Below are 15,341 nucleotides of genomic sequence, written 5' to 3'. Positions count from 1 at the left end.
TCCGACAAGACAGAAGTTGTCTTTGGACCAGAAGCTCAGAAAAACAAATTACTTGGTCAGTCCCTTCATCTGGATGGCATTAAATTAGCCTCCAGTAATAAAGCAAAGAACCTCTGTGTTATTTTTTGACAAAGACATGTCATTTAGATCTGACATGAAAGAGGTTTCTAGGGTCTCCTCCTTCCACCTCCGTAATATTGCTAAAATTAGAAACATCCCATCCAGGAGTGATGCTGAAAAACTAGTTGATGCCTTTGTTACTTCAAGGCTGCATTACTATAACTCTTAACTATCAGGAAGTCCACATAATGCAACTAAAAGTCTTCAGCTGATCCAAAATGCTGCAGCCAGGGTTCTGATGAATATCAAAAGAACAGATGACATCTCCTCCCGTGTTTTAAATGCACTTTAGAACAGCACGCAGCAACACTACATATGAGCGAGCGGAGGGAGGCATGGGGTCTTCACAGAGCCCCACTCTCTGCCAGCCGTCAGGGCGGGGGGGCCTGAAGGTGGAATTGGCCATCTGATCGAGGCCTGGGTTGCAGCGGCCCCCTGCCACTGCGGAGCCGGGGACGGTCTGCTTGATTTCCACCTCAGGGAGGAGGGCAACATCTGGGTCTGGGTATGAGTTCCCCCTCCGGGGCAAGAATACCTGGACCTGGGATGTAGAGAATGTTTGGGGAGTGTGATTGTGTGTACAGTGTCCATTTATGTCTGTGTCCACGTTGGGTGAGGGCCGAGTGTTTGTGGTTGTGTGTATGAGGGTGGGAAGGTATGTTTGTGTCTGCCGTACACATCACCACAAACAACACCACAAGCAGAGCACAAGTTTTAAGCCAGCGTGGTGTGATTATAGATGCCGTGCAGGTGGGTCCATCTCACATGCAGCGGCATCGCAGAACACGCCCCGCCACATACCCTCTTCCCCCGACTAAGACCGAGGAGCCACCTCCCCCCCCCCCCCCCCCCTCCATGAGCAAGCGAGGGAATAGGCCTGGAGCATCAGCGCCCCAGCCCAGCCACGGGGAAGTGACTACCTGGGCGTTCGCCTGTAGATCTAGCGGCGCTGGTGACGAGGTGGTTCCAGGGACCGCCCACGCTTCCAGCGGCACCCCCATCCCGCTAGCGCACCAGCCTGTGGCTCACCTGAGCCGGTCGTTCCCTCGCGCTGTCCAACAATTACAATAATTATACGGTTGCTGTAACAGATTGTAGATACAATGCAGGTGAGTCCATCTCACCTGCAGCAGCATCCCAGACCAGCCACAATAATAAAGATTTTTCTATTTCATTATAAACTTTGTCCTAATTATGTCATGAGTTTTTACTATTTAAAAAGAAAAAGAAAGCATCACAAAAACACTTAAGGTCATGAAAATTAATTGTATTGCTGCAATACTTAAATATCTGTGGTCTAATCTATTTTTATTCACCAATCTCATTGTAGCAATAATATGCCTTTTTGGTCCAAGTTAATTATTTGAATTTTAAAACTCTTTTAGCCAAATAACTTTGAAGTTGTTACTAAAACTCATCATCCCCATTTACTACTTTTGTTTCATTCTTTAAAAATTTAGAAGCATAAATATCAGTCTTTTGGAAAAATTACATTTTATACAGTATTATTAAGTCTACATATTCCAAGTGAGTTATGTCAGAATGCACTAGAGCAATTTAACTCTATTACATCATAGCATTCTATTTGCAAGAATCCCAGTGTTAATCCACTGTTCTTGGCCAATGATATCCACTCCTCAGCACTATGGGGGCGCTAATGTACATCTACGCTGGTTGCCAACCACCATGAACATTTAAAGAGCAGAAGAAGAAGAAGAGGACACTAAAGAGTTCAGGTGCACGACATGAGGATTTAATGAGACAGCTTTTATCTTACTGCTTTCGTGGAAGATCAGGTGAGAACCATACAAATTCCCTTACACATGATGTTTATATAAATATATTCATCCAATAAAGCAAAGTAATATAGGTTATTATATTACGTTCGGATACACCAAAGCATCTAATTTTTGACAGTTTAGCTAGCCAGCATGCTAGTAGCAAAAGTTTGACATTCTGTTGCTGTTGGTTTGATTAATTTTGGTTTTAGCATCACAAAACTTGTGGTTTTAAAACTAGTGAGATCTGTTTTCAGAAAATATTTTACAAATGAAACAAAAACTGTAGGACAAATATGCTTATTGTTCAACCATACTAAATCATTATTTTAATTTATAACTTTAAGAAATATAAAAGGTTAAGGAAATGTGGATATGAAAATTAACTCATTAAGATTTGCAGTAACCTTAGACCAAATAAAATATACGAAACAGAACTTCCACAGGTAGGGCATGCAGCCTCTGACACACAGTGATACAAGATAGGAGGAACACAGATATTTGGAACCTTTAGGGGAGCTCTCCCCAACATAAATAGATTTTTCGATCTGTTTATTTCTATGTCTACATACATTTTGTAGTATAATGTGTTATTTCTAAAGTCATTAATACCTGATCTTTGCAGGGGATGGCGGCAACAAGGCCACGGAGAGCTAAAATAAATCCCATACAAGATGCTAGGTATTACTGCTCCTTAGGTGAAGACAAGGCAGGATTTGATGTGAGGTATATTGATTCATTTAAAGGTGAGTTGATTCCAAAGAATGCAGTCAGCTTCTCAAAATAGAAATTTTTATGTTTTTTGTAGTTTTTTTGTAGCATACCATGCATGAGAAAATTAATAATCACGAATATAATTATACTTGTTTTATTATTATTATTATTATATTTCTATTTTTTCCTTGTCTTTCCCCAAGGAATTATGAACATGTTACATGTTCCAAAATAAATAATACAATATAATCAAATAAAAAACATATTTAAAAACAAGAAGGATTTTAATTAAATGGTTTATAGTTTATTGCCCAATTTGTTTTTGATGTGTGTCTTTAGGTCGCGGTGTGTTCAGCTGTCGGTCATTTCAAAAGGGAGATTTTCTTTTTGAGTACAGAGGACAAATCATAACTAAAGAGGAACAAGAAAACCGAATGAAACTTTACCATGATGCACTCAAGGTTTTCATATTTGATTTCAAGTTCAATGGAAAACAGTTATGGTATGTAACTGCTTTGATAAAGGATAAAATACATGAGGTTTACAAATTATAATATTCAAATAATATTTTGAATTGAATATTAAAATGTTATTCAGACGTTCTACAACCTAATATACTTAATGACTTTCTTTACAGAGTGTAATTGTTATTGTATACTTTTTGTTTTAGTGTTGATGCTACCAGAGAGGACGGCTCACTTGGCAGACTTGTAAATGACGATAATGTGAATCCAAACAGTAAAATGACAGTTACCAGAGTGGATGGAAGGCCCCATCTCTGTTTGTTTGCAATCAAAGATATTGGTCCAGGAGAAGAAATCACCTATAACTATGGTGATTCCAACTGGCCATGGAGAAGCAAGGTATAATGTAAATAGTACAGTATAAGTATAAATAGTATTAAATGAATAAAGGCTATACTGAAAAGTATGCATACACACACGGGTCCTGTGTAATACTCAACTGGACAGGTCCAGACATTAGGAGGACTGTATTCATCTTGGCTAGACCCAAAGACTGCCATTCATTATTCACGCTTCTTCCTTAGAAATCCAACATGGTGCCATCTCAGGCTGTGGATGAGAATGCAGCCAGTTCCTCTCCTAACGACGCAACAAAGGTAAATTGGAGTTTCAGTGTCAGATTGTTTTAGTTGTAGACTGAGGTGCTAGTTATTAGGCAGTATTGAGGTATGTGGGTCCTTGGTTATCTTGACCAAGTAAGATGCACGCATTAGGAGGACTGAGATTTGAAACAGGAAGTATAAACAACTGAGTTCTACCTACAAGTGCGCCCACACACACGGGTCCTGTGTATTACTCAACTGGACAGGTCCAGACATTAGGAGGACTGAGTTTAGAAATGAATTCAGATCAATGAGAGTTACTCTGGCAATTGTGCATACACACACGGGTCCTGTGTATTACTCAACTGGACAGGTCCAGACATTAGGAGGACTGTATTCATCTTGGCTAGACCCAAAGACTGCCATTCATTATTCACGCTTCTTCCTTAGAAATCCAACATGGTGCCATCTCAGGCTGTGGATGAGAATGCAGCCAGTTCCTCTCCTAACGACACAACAAAGGTAAATTGGAGTTTCAGTGTCAGATTGTTTTAGTTGTAGACTGAGGTGCTAGTTATTAGGCAGTATTGAGGTATGTGGGTCCTTGGTTATCTTGACCAAGTAAGATGCACGCATTAGGAGGACTGAGATTTGAAACAGGAAGTATAAACAACTGAGTTCTACCTACAAGTGCGCCCACACACACGGGTCCTGTGTATTACTCAACTGGACAGGTCCAGACATTAGGAGGACTGAGTTTCGAAATGAATTCAGATCAATGAGAGTTACTCTGGCAATTGTGCATACACACACGGGTCCTGTGTATTACTCAACTGGACAGGTCCAGACATTAGGAGGACTGTATTCATCTTGGCTAGACCCAAAGACTGCCATTCATTATTCATGCTTCTTCCTTAGAAATCCAACATGGTGCCATCTCAGGCTGTGGATGAGAATGCAGCCAGTTCCTCTCCTAACGACACAACAAAGGTAAATTGGAGTTTCAGTGTCAGATTGTTTTAGTTGTAGACTGAGGTGCTAGTTATTAGGCAGTATTGAGGTATGTGGGTCCTTGGTTATCTTGACCAAGTAAGATGCACGCATTAGGAGGACTGAGATTTGAAACAGGAAGTATAAACAACTGAGTTCTACCTACAAGTGCGCCCACACACACGGGTCCTGTGTATTACTCAACTGGACAGGTCCAGACATTAGGAGGACTGAGTTTAGAAATGAATTCAGATCAATGAGAGTTACTCTGGCAATTGTGCATACACACACGGGTCCTGTGTATTACTCAACTGGACAGGTCCAGACATTAGGAGGACTGTATTCATCTTGGCTAGACCCAAAGACTGCCATTCATTATTCACGCTTCTTCCTTAGAAATCCAACATGGTGCCATCTCAGGCTGTGGATGAGAATGCAGCCAGTTCCTCTCCTAACGACGCAACAAAGGTAAATTGGAGTTTCAGTGTCAGATTGTTTTAGTTGTAGACTGAGGTGCTAGTTATTAGGCAGTATTGAGGTATGTGGGTCCTTGGTTATCTTGACCAAGTAAGATGCACGCATTAGGAGGACTGAGATTTGAAACAGGAAGTATAAACAACTGAGTTCTACCTACAAGTGCGCCCACACACACGGGTCCTGTGTATTACTCAACTGGACAGGTCCAGACATTAGGAGGACTGAGTTTAGAAATGAATTCAGATCAATGAGAGTTACTCTGGCAATTGTGCATACACACACGGGTCCTGTGTAATACTCAACTGGACAGGTCCAGACATTAGGAGGACTGTATTCATCTTGGCTAGACCCAAAGACTGCCATTCATTATTCACGCTTCTTCTTTAGAAATCCAACATGGTGGCATCTCAGGCTGTGGATGAGAATGCAGCCAGTTCCTCTCCTAACGACGCAACAAAGGTAAATTGGAGTTTCAGTGTCAGATTGTTTTAGTTGTAGACTGAGGTGCTAGTTATTAGGCAGTATTGAGGTATGTGGGTCCTTGGTTATCTTGACCAAGTAAGATGCACGCATTAGGAGGACTGAGATTTGAAACAAGAAGTATGAAACCCCAACCCTAAATCTGGTTTGCATAAAGACGTAGTTCTCGGCTTGGTTGAAATGAACTCTGATGTAGTTAGATCGCATATTTGAATTTCAGCTGATCAAGGAGCAAGAATGAAGCTTACTATAGGAAGGAGCATGTAAATACAACCGAAACAATCGCTAAACTCTTTCCTGTTAATGCTAAGCACATTTATGTAACATTGTTGTGTAAAGGCCATCCGTTATGTCTTGATGGATTCATGACTTCATGATTTAATTATACTTTTTTACACTCCCAGTCAAAACTTTGGACACATCTTCTCATTTCAGAAAGAACAAATTGTAAGTCTAATCTTTTTTGGGTGTTGTGGGTCCACAATGAATTTTCTTTTCATTGTGGTTTTGTAATATATACCATAATATAAAACCTAGAAGAACAAATTGTTTTGAAAATTGATCTATATACAGCAGGTATTTTTCCCTTTAAATTTTGCATTGCAAAAGTTACAAAAATTGATTTAATAGTTTTAGTAACACTTGAACCTGTTTTTTTTTTTGTTTTTTTTTCTTCCGTCCTTAACTCCTTTTTAAAGAGGAACCAAAACAACTATTTGGTTGTGATATTTTACATCACAAAAGTATGAATTTTGTTTTTGATTACACTGTTTTTTTTTTTGTTTTTTTTTACCAAACAGGACTGCGATCATGATCTAGTCCCTGACGAAATGTCAAGTTTAGAAAAATGTTTTGCATGTGGAGGACCTTTTTCGCCTCTGAAATGGAGTGGTGTGAGATGTGAAGGTAATTATTTAATTATGGAAGGTTGGGTACATTAGAATATCTTAAATATGATCCATAAGGAACACTATAAAAACTAATCCATAAGTAAATATGATATATGTTCATAATGAACCTTTTACATCTGCACTTTTTACATATTTACTTACCATGTCATTATTAAAGCTGCTATACCCAATTTGCAAAAACAAGTTAGCTTAACATATTTTTTTTTCATGTTCATAACAACATTTTAACAAAGCATAGCTATAAATGTTGTTTGGAGATTAAAGAAAAAAAAATGAAGTGGTTCTGTTGCATTTGTCTAAAACCATCAGCCAATAACATGGCTCAGTCCAGAAAAACGATAGAACAGTCTTTCCTGACTCCTTAAATTCTACATTAACATGGCTCCACCACACTATGCACTGGCCTGTTTAGCAGCAAAGCACACCAGGGGGTGTGGCCTATGGATAATATCCAATGGGAGGGGGGAGCCTTCTTGACTGTGTTTATGCTTCCATCTAGCCTGTTTTTTTAAATTGGGGAAAGCGGCTTTAACTACCTTTCTTTTATTAACTTAATTTTTCTCTGTCTAGTTTGCTACCAGTCCTGGCACAAAAGATGTTATGTTAGCCACAAGGTGAACCTCACTGAACCTCTTCCAGAGGTAAGTGTTTTTGCAGAATTCTTCTCAGTAAAATATGTAAGGTAAACAAAGTCTTACTTTGTGTTTTTGATTGTTATTAGGTCTTTAGTGAAGATAGTTCAAGTGAGGGGGCTTCATCAGAAGAGGAATATGTGCCAGATTCTATAGCTGACTCAGACAGCTCATGGGACAACAAATCAGAGCCTTTAAATATAAGTTGCAAACAAGTACAGAACTCTGAGATCTCCAGCAGTCAATCTGCTTGCAAAACGAAAAGACCTCGCCTAGAAAGTTTTTTAGAGAGAGTAGGACAAAGAATTTCAGAAGATGCCGAATCAATATCTGAAGATGGAATTGGCACAAGACAGCTCGACGTATCAGGGGTTATTGCCACAGCAGAAAAGTCTGATGCTGAAGGCATTGTTGATGACTCTAATACTACGGCTGAAGATTCCTTAAAAACATCCTCCTCACTAAGAAACAAAACATACTGCTACATTTGTGGAAAACTACAGACAAAGTTTACACGTCATTTAAAAACTCATGAGAAATCACATGCAGATGTTGCTCGAGTTTTAAGTCTTCCCAAGAAGTCCAAAGACCGTTTGAAAATGCTTTCTAAGCTGCGAAACAAAGGAAACCACAGACATAACTCGGAGGTCATCGCAAGTGGGATTGGATCATTAAAAACCAGACGCACATCAAAAAAACCCTACAAAGGAAAAGACTATATTCACTGCATTTATTGCGAGGCATTATATCTTAAAAGAGATCTTTGGAGACATGTTCGTAAATGTTCTTCAAAACCAGTGGAGGCCAATTCAGAGGGGGGACGAAAAAAGGTCTTGTCCCTGGCCTGTATGAGTGAGTCAGCTCTGTGTCAGCAAGTTTCCCCCGGTGTTTGGAAGATATTAGCTGTCATGAAAGATGATGAAATAACTTCTACTGTGCGAAGTGACTTCTCTATTCTTCAGCTTGCTCAATCATTCTTTAACAAACATGGGAAAGATCCCACCAAATTTGACTACATTCGCCAGACACTCCGAGAATGTGGAAGACTTCTGCTCACACTTCGGAAAGAATGCTCAATACACACTTTTGAGGATGCTGTAAGACCTGCAAATTTCAAAGTTGTTAAGAAGGTGTGTGGGTATGATGAAGAAAAGAACTGCTACTCGACTCCAAGCCTTGCTTTAAAGTTGGGACACTCACTGCAGAAAGTCTGTGATATTATACATTGCAGAGCACTGATGGCAGAAGACAGTGCACTGATAAAGTCAACCCAGAGTTTCAAAACCCTTTATGCTACAAAGTGGTCAGAACTCATCTCCCATACTGCATTAACCACACTAAACGAGCGGCACTTCAACAAGCCTTCCACACTTCCTTTCACAGAAGATGTTCAGCGTCTTCATAGACATCTGGAGAAGACTACAGAACAAGCACTGAAGGACTTGGAAGAGCATAGTTCACCAAAATCATACAGTGAACTTTGTAAAGCTACCATGGCAAATGTAATACTATTTAACAGGAGAAGAGGGGGAGAAATTTCAAAGATGACACTGAATGGCTTCCAGGAGAGAGACACTAGTACCCTGCACAAGGATGTTGCAATTGGACTGACAAAATTTGAACTTTACCTTTGTCAACACTTCAGTCGTGTAGAATTGAGGGGTAAACGAGGACGCAAGGTTGCAGTGCTACTTTCACCAGACATGGTGAATGCCATAACACGGCTGACAGAGAAAAGACAAGACTGTGGTGTTCTGGCAGAAAACATATTCCTGTTTGCCAGACCTCATTGTCTGACTCCCTACAGAGGACAGGACTGTTTGAGGATTTATGCGACTGAATGTGGGGCTGAAAACCCTGAACACCTACGTTCAACGCAGTTGCGCAAACATGTCGCAACTTTGTCTCAGATCTTAAACCTCAAGAATCACGAGTTAGACCAAGTTGCCAACTTCCTAGGTCATGATATTCGTGTTCATCGCGAATATTATAGACTTCCAGAGGCTACTACCCAGCTTGCCAAAATATCCAAACTACTGATTGCCATGGAGAAAGGGTCTCTCAAAAGCCTTCAAGGCAAAACACTTGAAGAGATTGAAATCGAAGGTAAAGTGGTGTTAAGGTTAAGAATTATACACGTTTCCTGCACTATAACCTTATAATTCATTAAGACAATCTTTTATTTTGTTAGATAACCTACAGTTGACAGATTCAAGTGAAGAAAGTGAGGTCGGAGCGGAGCGTGAGGAGGTTGGAGCGGAGCGTGAGGAGGTTGGAGCGGAGCGTGAGGAGGTTGGAGCGGAGCGTGAGGAGGTTGGAGCGGAGCGTGAGGAGGTTGGAGCGGAGCGTGAGGAGGTTGGAGCGGAGCGTGAGGAGGTTGGAGCGGAGCGTGAGGAGGTTGGAGCGGAGCGTGAGGAGGTCGGAGCGGAGCGTGAGGTCAATGAAGGAAATCTTGTATATCCACAGATTGGTAAGTACAATGTGATTAGTCTCAACTTTGTTCAATTTATGAAATCACATGACTAATAGACTTTATTACAGATTCTATAGATACTAGAATGATGAAGAAAGTTGTCAAGGAACCTCCAGGTATGTGTTTGTCATCATTTATTGAAGCTTTTACCTTTGTAACTACTTCCTAGACACTTTTGCTATCTTTGCTATCTTTATGTAAAAAAAAAAAAGATAATTCATTACTATCATTTTTCCAGTGATTGTTACCTTTGTCCAAATGGTAATTTAAAGAAAGTCAAGGATCTTTCTAAAGACCAGCTCAACAGAATAGAAAGGTCAGTTTTGGAGGATGGTCAGGTAGGAAATGCTAGTTTGAACAGGTGATTTTGAGCTGTGATTTAAAGTTCTAGAGAGAATCTAATGAGCAGAGGAAGTTCCAGAGGGTGCAATTAGCAGTGGCAAAGGATTGTACCCTCAGATTTATGATTTTGATGATGGGGGTAAGGAGGTTAGTGTTAGCAGTGTTGTGGGAGAGTGACAGTAAAGACAATCCCTCAGGGTGGCGGGGGCGAGGTTGTTGAAGGCTTAAAAGTTGATTAGGAGTTTGCACTCAATACTATAGTCAGTGTGCAGCCAGTAATGTTCTTTTTAGGATGTGGTGATATAGTCTCTAGAGTGAGTGCAGTAGAGTAAGGGGGCAGCAGAGTTCTTAATAGATTGCAGTTCTTGGAGGTGAGTTTGGGGAAAGCAAAGATGCTGGGATTCTTTTTGAGGGTGGAGAGAATGGATAGGATTAGGAAGAACAATATCATTGGGACTGCACATGTTGGAAAAAATGTCTACATTGTTCTACATTGGCCAGGTTGAGGTTGTGTTGGGCATGTGCAAACAAGGGACAGTGAGGAAGGTTTGTTGAAGGATGTTAGAAAGGAAGCTGCCCTGCAGGAGACAGAAGGAGATGAGATTAATCAAGAGAGATGAAAATAGTTGGTGTGTGGAGGGCTGATCTACTACTCTTTATTTACCTGGTTTGCGCTTCTGAAGTATTCCCTCTACGCTCTCATCCTCTTTCTACAGTAAATCAGTGGTGAGTGGAAAGTTGACCAGTCACCGGAGTAGTGATGGGTCGTTCGCGAACGAAATGGCTCTTAGAGCTGGTTCTTTGAAGTGAACGATGCGAGCCGGCTCCTTATTGGGAGCCGTGGATTTTTTTTTTTTACTTTCTCTTGCCCTCTCTCTCACTTTTTTCGCTGCACGTCAGCCTTGTGTTTGCGCTGAGTAGAGACGGGAGGGGCGCAAACAGAGCCTTGCGTTTGCACCCCTCCCGCCTCTGAGCAGAGGGAGGAGCTAGGGGCGGTAGTTACACTCGCAACAGCAGTAGCACACGAAAAGAGCAGCAGGGAGAGAGAGAGAAAGAGAGCCGGGAGCAACAACAAGAGACAATGTCGTCACATTAGAAAGGTGGAGTAAAGAAAATGAGTGACACCAAGAAAAGAAGCAAAATCTAGAACCATTTAAATTTTACTGACAATACATAGGCAGAGTGTAGAGTCTGCAAGAAAAGGATATCATATAGAGCCGGTGCACGGGCACCTGAAAACTGTCCACTCATCAGTGCGATGGGAAGATAAAACACAGTGAATTAAGTGTGATATAAGTGAAGCTGCCAGTGTGTCTACCCACTGAGCTGAGCACTGGGCACTTGGTATTTTTAAATTTAAAGTTTAAATTTTAAAAGTTAAATTGTAAATGGTAGGTTTTTGTATTTTATAATTTATTTTTTAAATTTTATGTGGAGTGAATAAATAAAAGCAGATTTATATAATGATCATATATATACATAGAAAACACGTTTTTAAACATTAGTAATTCATTTTGTGCATAATTTTATATTGTTGTTAATAATAAATGAATGAAAGCAACAAAATAACCTGAAGAGCCGGTTCGGGAGCCGAAAGAGCCGGCTCTTTTTAGTGAGCCGAGCCGAGAGAGCCGGATCTCTAAAAAGAGCCGGAAATCCCATCACTACACTGGAGTCTTGTTTGGAGAAAAATTCAGCCTTGTATCTTTTAATATCAGCTGTAATAGCTCTAGCCATATTCCACATTCACATGTGTCACCTTAAACTAAAAGTCATAGTTGCGACTCTGGATTTATCTTAGAAACCATATTCAAGATTTCAAGGTCCATTAGTTGCTTGACCACATTCAGGAGCATTTGACATTACATTATAAGAGATTTAATACAACAAATATATGCTTACTGTTTTGTTTTGTTTTTCAGCACAAAGTAAAAATGGAGCGGGTAAGGTCATTGAACCCAACAGAATACTAAACAAGGAGATGAAGCCAAGCAGTAAGAAGAAAACAAATGAACAATCTGGTAAATGGTGACATGCATACAAAAGTCACTTAAGCACAAATGTAAACTTCATGCATTTTTGAACCCAGTTATCCACACCACCCAAGCCAGTATGGTGACTATGCTCATCTTTCTGCCAGGGACCGTACCATAATTCTACAACTTGGTTAGACAATTATATTAACCTACTTGGTAAGGTAAAACATAAATCACATTCAATGTGGAACAATACCTTGTATTAAGTAATGGGATAAATGTTTAAATTACTTTCCCTATGCCTGTTTTAATCTGTAATACATTTAAATACTTATCATTTTCAAAACAGCAATGCACCAAAACAATTAATAAACAAAGCAATGAGAACATATTATGATTTGGGTTTTTAATTTTGAGGATTCCTCAACCATTGGGCTTCTACATTATCTCCATACTCTGAACATCATCTTATTCCCATAGGCAGAATCTGGATAATATTGGAAAATTTGGGCTGGTTTGGCTAATTGTGGGCTGTAACCTGAACGTCTTGAAGAAAATTATGTTCACTGAAAAAACCTGAAGGCCCACCTCATGGTCAGGCAGGGTCCACCCTTGTTTTTAAATAAACATTTGAGTCAGACAGTTATATATGAAATGTTTGAGTATATGTTATACATTTCAAATTATTACAATATCATGCTATACATGTTTTTTGTTGTATAACGGTGTGTGGAATAAAATGCTCTCCATCCATAGTGATTTGCCATAGCTATTTATTGGAATTCTGACTTAATGTGGGCTACCTTTCAGAATTTTACATTTAAATAAATGTATTCATCCATTGTAATAAGTATTTAAACAGTCAGCATTACAGGATTTATACCAAAGAAACACTGTTACAACAAATTCACCTTAAAGGGGACATATTATGCAAAACCCACTTTTTTTTTGTTGCTTTTGTATGTATATTTGGTTATGAATTGCCTCCCGACTCCTTAAGTGTAGGTTTTCAACAACTAAAAAAGGAGCTCTTTTAGGTCCCAGGTAGTGTATTTTGCACAATCCAGCATAATCACAGCCTCAGCACCTGTCCTCGTGGACAATGCAAAGGCCGTCTTTGGGCTGTGTAGACTAAACACTAACTGTTCTTAGCAGGGCTGTAAAACTAGTGTGTGCAGAACTCAATTCTTCGGCTTATTTGAAGGAAGCCGATTATCGCCATTATATTTTTGCATCCTACAACCATGTCAACTCACACAATTGAGCATAATACGTCCCCTTTAATTTAAAAATTGTTTAAAAAGTAGTTTGTTTACATTTATTTTTTTCTGCTTCTAGCTTCTCTGGAAAATGCAAGGAGGGTCAAAAAGCATCCTTGGTCTCCCACGGAGGTTGCTGCGATAATGAAGTATTTTGGCGAACATATCAAAAAAGGAAAACTGGCCACTATTATCGAATGCCAGCAATGCAAAACTGCAGAAGATCCTGCTCTGGCTGGTCGTTCTATTCAAAACATCAGAGATTTTGTGAGGAATCGGGGCGTGTCGTTGAAGAAAAAAGAAAATCCTATGTAGAGGAGTCTACATAACTCCAAAGTACTTCTTGGAGGAGTTACAAAAGATATTTTGTATGTTTTGGTTTCTCATTTATTTATTTTAGAATTTTACTATTAGAAGATTGGTAAATTCATTTTGTTGACACTGTTTTAGTGCATCTGATCTAAGAGGACATATAATTTTATATTGCCAGTTATTTTCATTTCTGTTAACAAAACAATCCTGTTTTTGTAAAATGCACTCAATTTGTTCCTTTTATTCACCTGTTGCCCTTTTAATACACACAAAATACATGTTTGTGTATGTGTATGGCCTTTGTCCTGTTAATAAAGTTAGCCCTGACAATTACTGTTCATGTCAGGGGGAGGAGCCAAGTTACCTAATTAGTGTTGTCCTCTTATTACACCATGTTGTCAGGTTCTTATATTTTGAGTTCTGGTGTGTTTTTCACAATTTTGAAGTGAGATTTGTGTTGTACAACTCAAATGGGATTTTTAAAGATGCACTTCATCTATCTAGCACAAGCGGAAAGGGGGGTCCGTTTAGTGTTGCAAAAATCTTGTTTGAAAAAATTGTCCTTCCAATTCACCTTTACCAGTATGTGTGTGTGTGTGTGTGTGTGTGTGTGTGTGTGTGTGTGTGTGTGTGTGTGTGTGTGTGTGTATTGGCCAGATCAGATGGGCACTTTGGAATCAGTCAGCTATCTTCTGAACATTTCACCCACCAACTGTTTGTGCTATTTGTCCAAATGTTGACTTTACCTGCACAATTTGTGAACCATTACACAATACAGGAGCTGAGATCAATCAGTGTGCTCTGGGTTTGAGTATAGTCTTGTACGGTGAGGCCGTTGAACCTCAGCAATGGTAATGCAGCTCGAGTATGGCTACAAGAGCAATGACCTCTCCCTCCAAATATCGCACAGGGTTAAGAAAAAAGTTACATTTCCCAGAACACGTTTTCATTTCAATTCCCGATTGGTGTTAAGTAATCTATTATATGAACTAGTACTGTGAACGTATTGTAAGACTATCAATCCAGCCTTGCTGCTATCTCTCTGCTGTCCCCGCGCTTCTGAGGGTTCACTCAATCATTAACCTAATCTACTCACTGAAAAAGTCCCACTCATGCTGTTTGCATGAGTTTGACGATAAGCTATTTGAAGTTGAATGTGGTGATGGGACAACAATTGACAAGGACTAAACTGTTTGATAATCTTTGGCTGCTTTTGATTCCTCAGAGATTCTGAAACTGGAAACGGCAGAATGAAGAGCAGCGAATCGCTTTTTAGCTTCCAAATCAAACATTTGTATTTGCTTGAAAAATTCTAATTAAAAGCTGCTTTGTTGGCGCCGCCTCACAAATCTCAGCTGAAAGTGCTGACACAGTTTACACATCATGAAATAAAAACTATGACTAATCTAGAATCTTCTATAAAGTCCAACAACTGGTCCCAGATCTCCCCAGAGGCCCACAAGTGTTAAACACAGGCCTGATAGTTTTAAACTTTCACATTTGTTTTCTGTTTCTTTAAATGAACGATGGTTTCAGGGTTTTTGCAGATTTTGTTTATTTTCTCTTGCTCTCTATTTTGAAAACCACACAGAGCAGTGTGACTGTAATTCAGCTTAATGCAGCACAGGGAGTCCTAATGTACCTCCTCACATTCACTACTGATAGTAAAGGCAGTTATCATTCATTATCCCTGAGTGATTACACACTCTGATGATCCTCCACAAGTTTGCAGCTCTTCCTTTTTAGCTCAGCTGTTCTTCAGTGTTTTTGTCCCTGACGCTCAATGTTTTATAAAGCCACACGTCTGGATG

The 15,341-nt window shown here is 39.7% G+C and overlaps 1 protein-coding gene across 1 annotated transcript; it reads left to right on the top strand.

Moving 5' to 3' along the window:
- Window positions 1-964: 964 nt before the first annotated feature.
- Window positions 965-14,151, top strand: LOC308390434 (uncharacterized protein). The gene is made up of 15 exons (XM_080872432.1): window positions 965-1,916; window positions 2,524-2,644; window positions 2,952-3,114; window positions 3,283-3,475; window positions 3,661-3,732; window positions 4,597-4,668; window positions 5,065-5,136; window positions 5,533-5,604; window positions 6,426-6,531; window positions 7,107-7,177; window positions 7,258-9,274; window positions 9,360-9,638; window positions 9,710-9,757; window positions 11,906-12,004; window positions 13,298-14,151. The coding sequence occupies exons 2-15, from the start codon at window positions 2,527-2,529 to the stop codon at window positions 13,531-13,533; spliced, it is 3,618 nt and encodes a 1,205-aa protein (XP_080728558.1). The 5' UTR covers window positions 965-1,916; window positions 2,524-2,526; the 3' UTR covers window positions 13,534-14,151.
- The last annotated feature ends 1,190 nt before the right edge of the window (window positions 14,152-15,341 follow it).

The sequence above is a fragment of the Rhamphochromis sp. 'chilingali' genome (assembly GCF_963969265.1).
Source record: "Rhamphochromis sp. 'chilingali' genome assembly, chromosome: 22".
Taxonomy (NCBI): domain Eukaryota; kingdom Metazoa; phylum Chordata; class Actinopteri; order Cichliformes; family Cichlidae; genus Rhamphochromis; species Rhamphochromis sp. 'chilingali'.
Note: the sequence above shows the minus strand (reverse complement) of the source record. Positions and strands in the feature narration are given on the sequence as shown.

Excerpts from the sequence above, each read along its gene's own strand:
- LOC308390434 (XM_080872432.1), top strand. The coding sequence starts at position 2,527 with ATGGCGGCAACAAGGCCACGGAGAGCTAAAATAAATCCCATACAAGAT. Across the intron at positions 3,733-4,596 it reads CTCCTAACGACGCAACAAAG|AAATCCAACATGGTGCCATC; the intron begins GTAAATTGGAGT and ends CTTCTTCCTTAG. Across the intron at positions 9,639-9,709 it reads TCTTGTATATCCACAGATTG|ATTCTATAGATACTAGAATG; the intron begins GTAAGTACAATG and ends ACTTTATTACAG.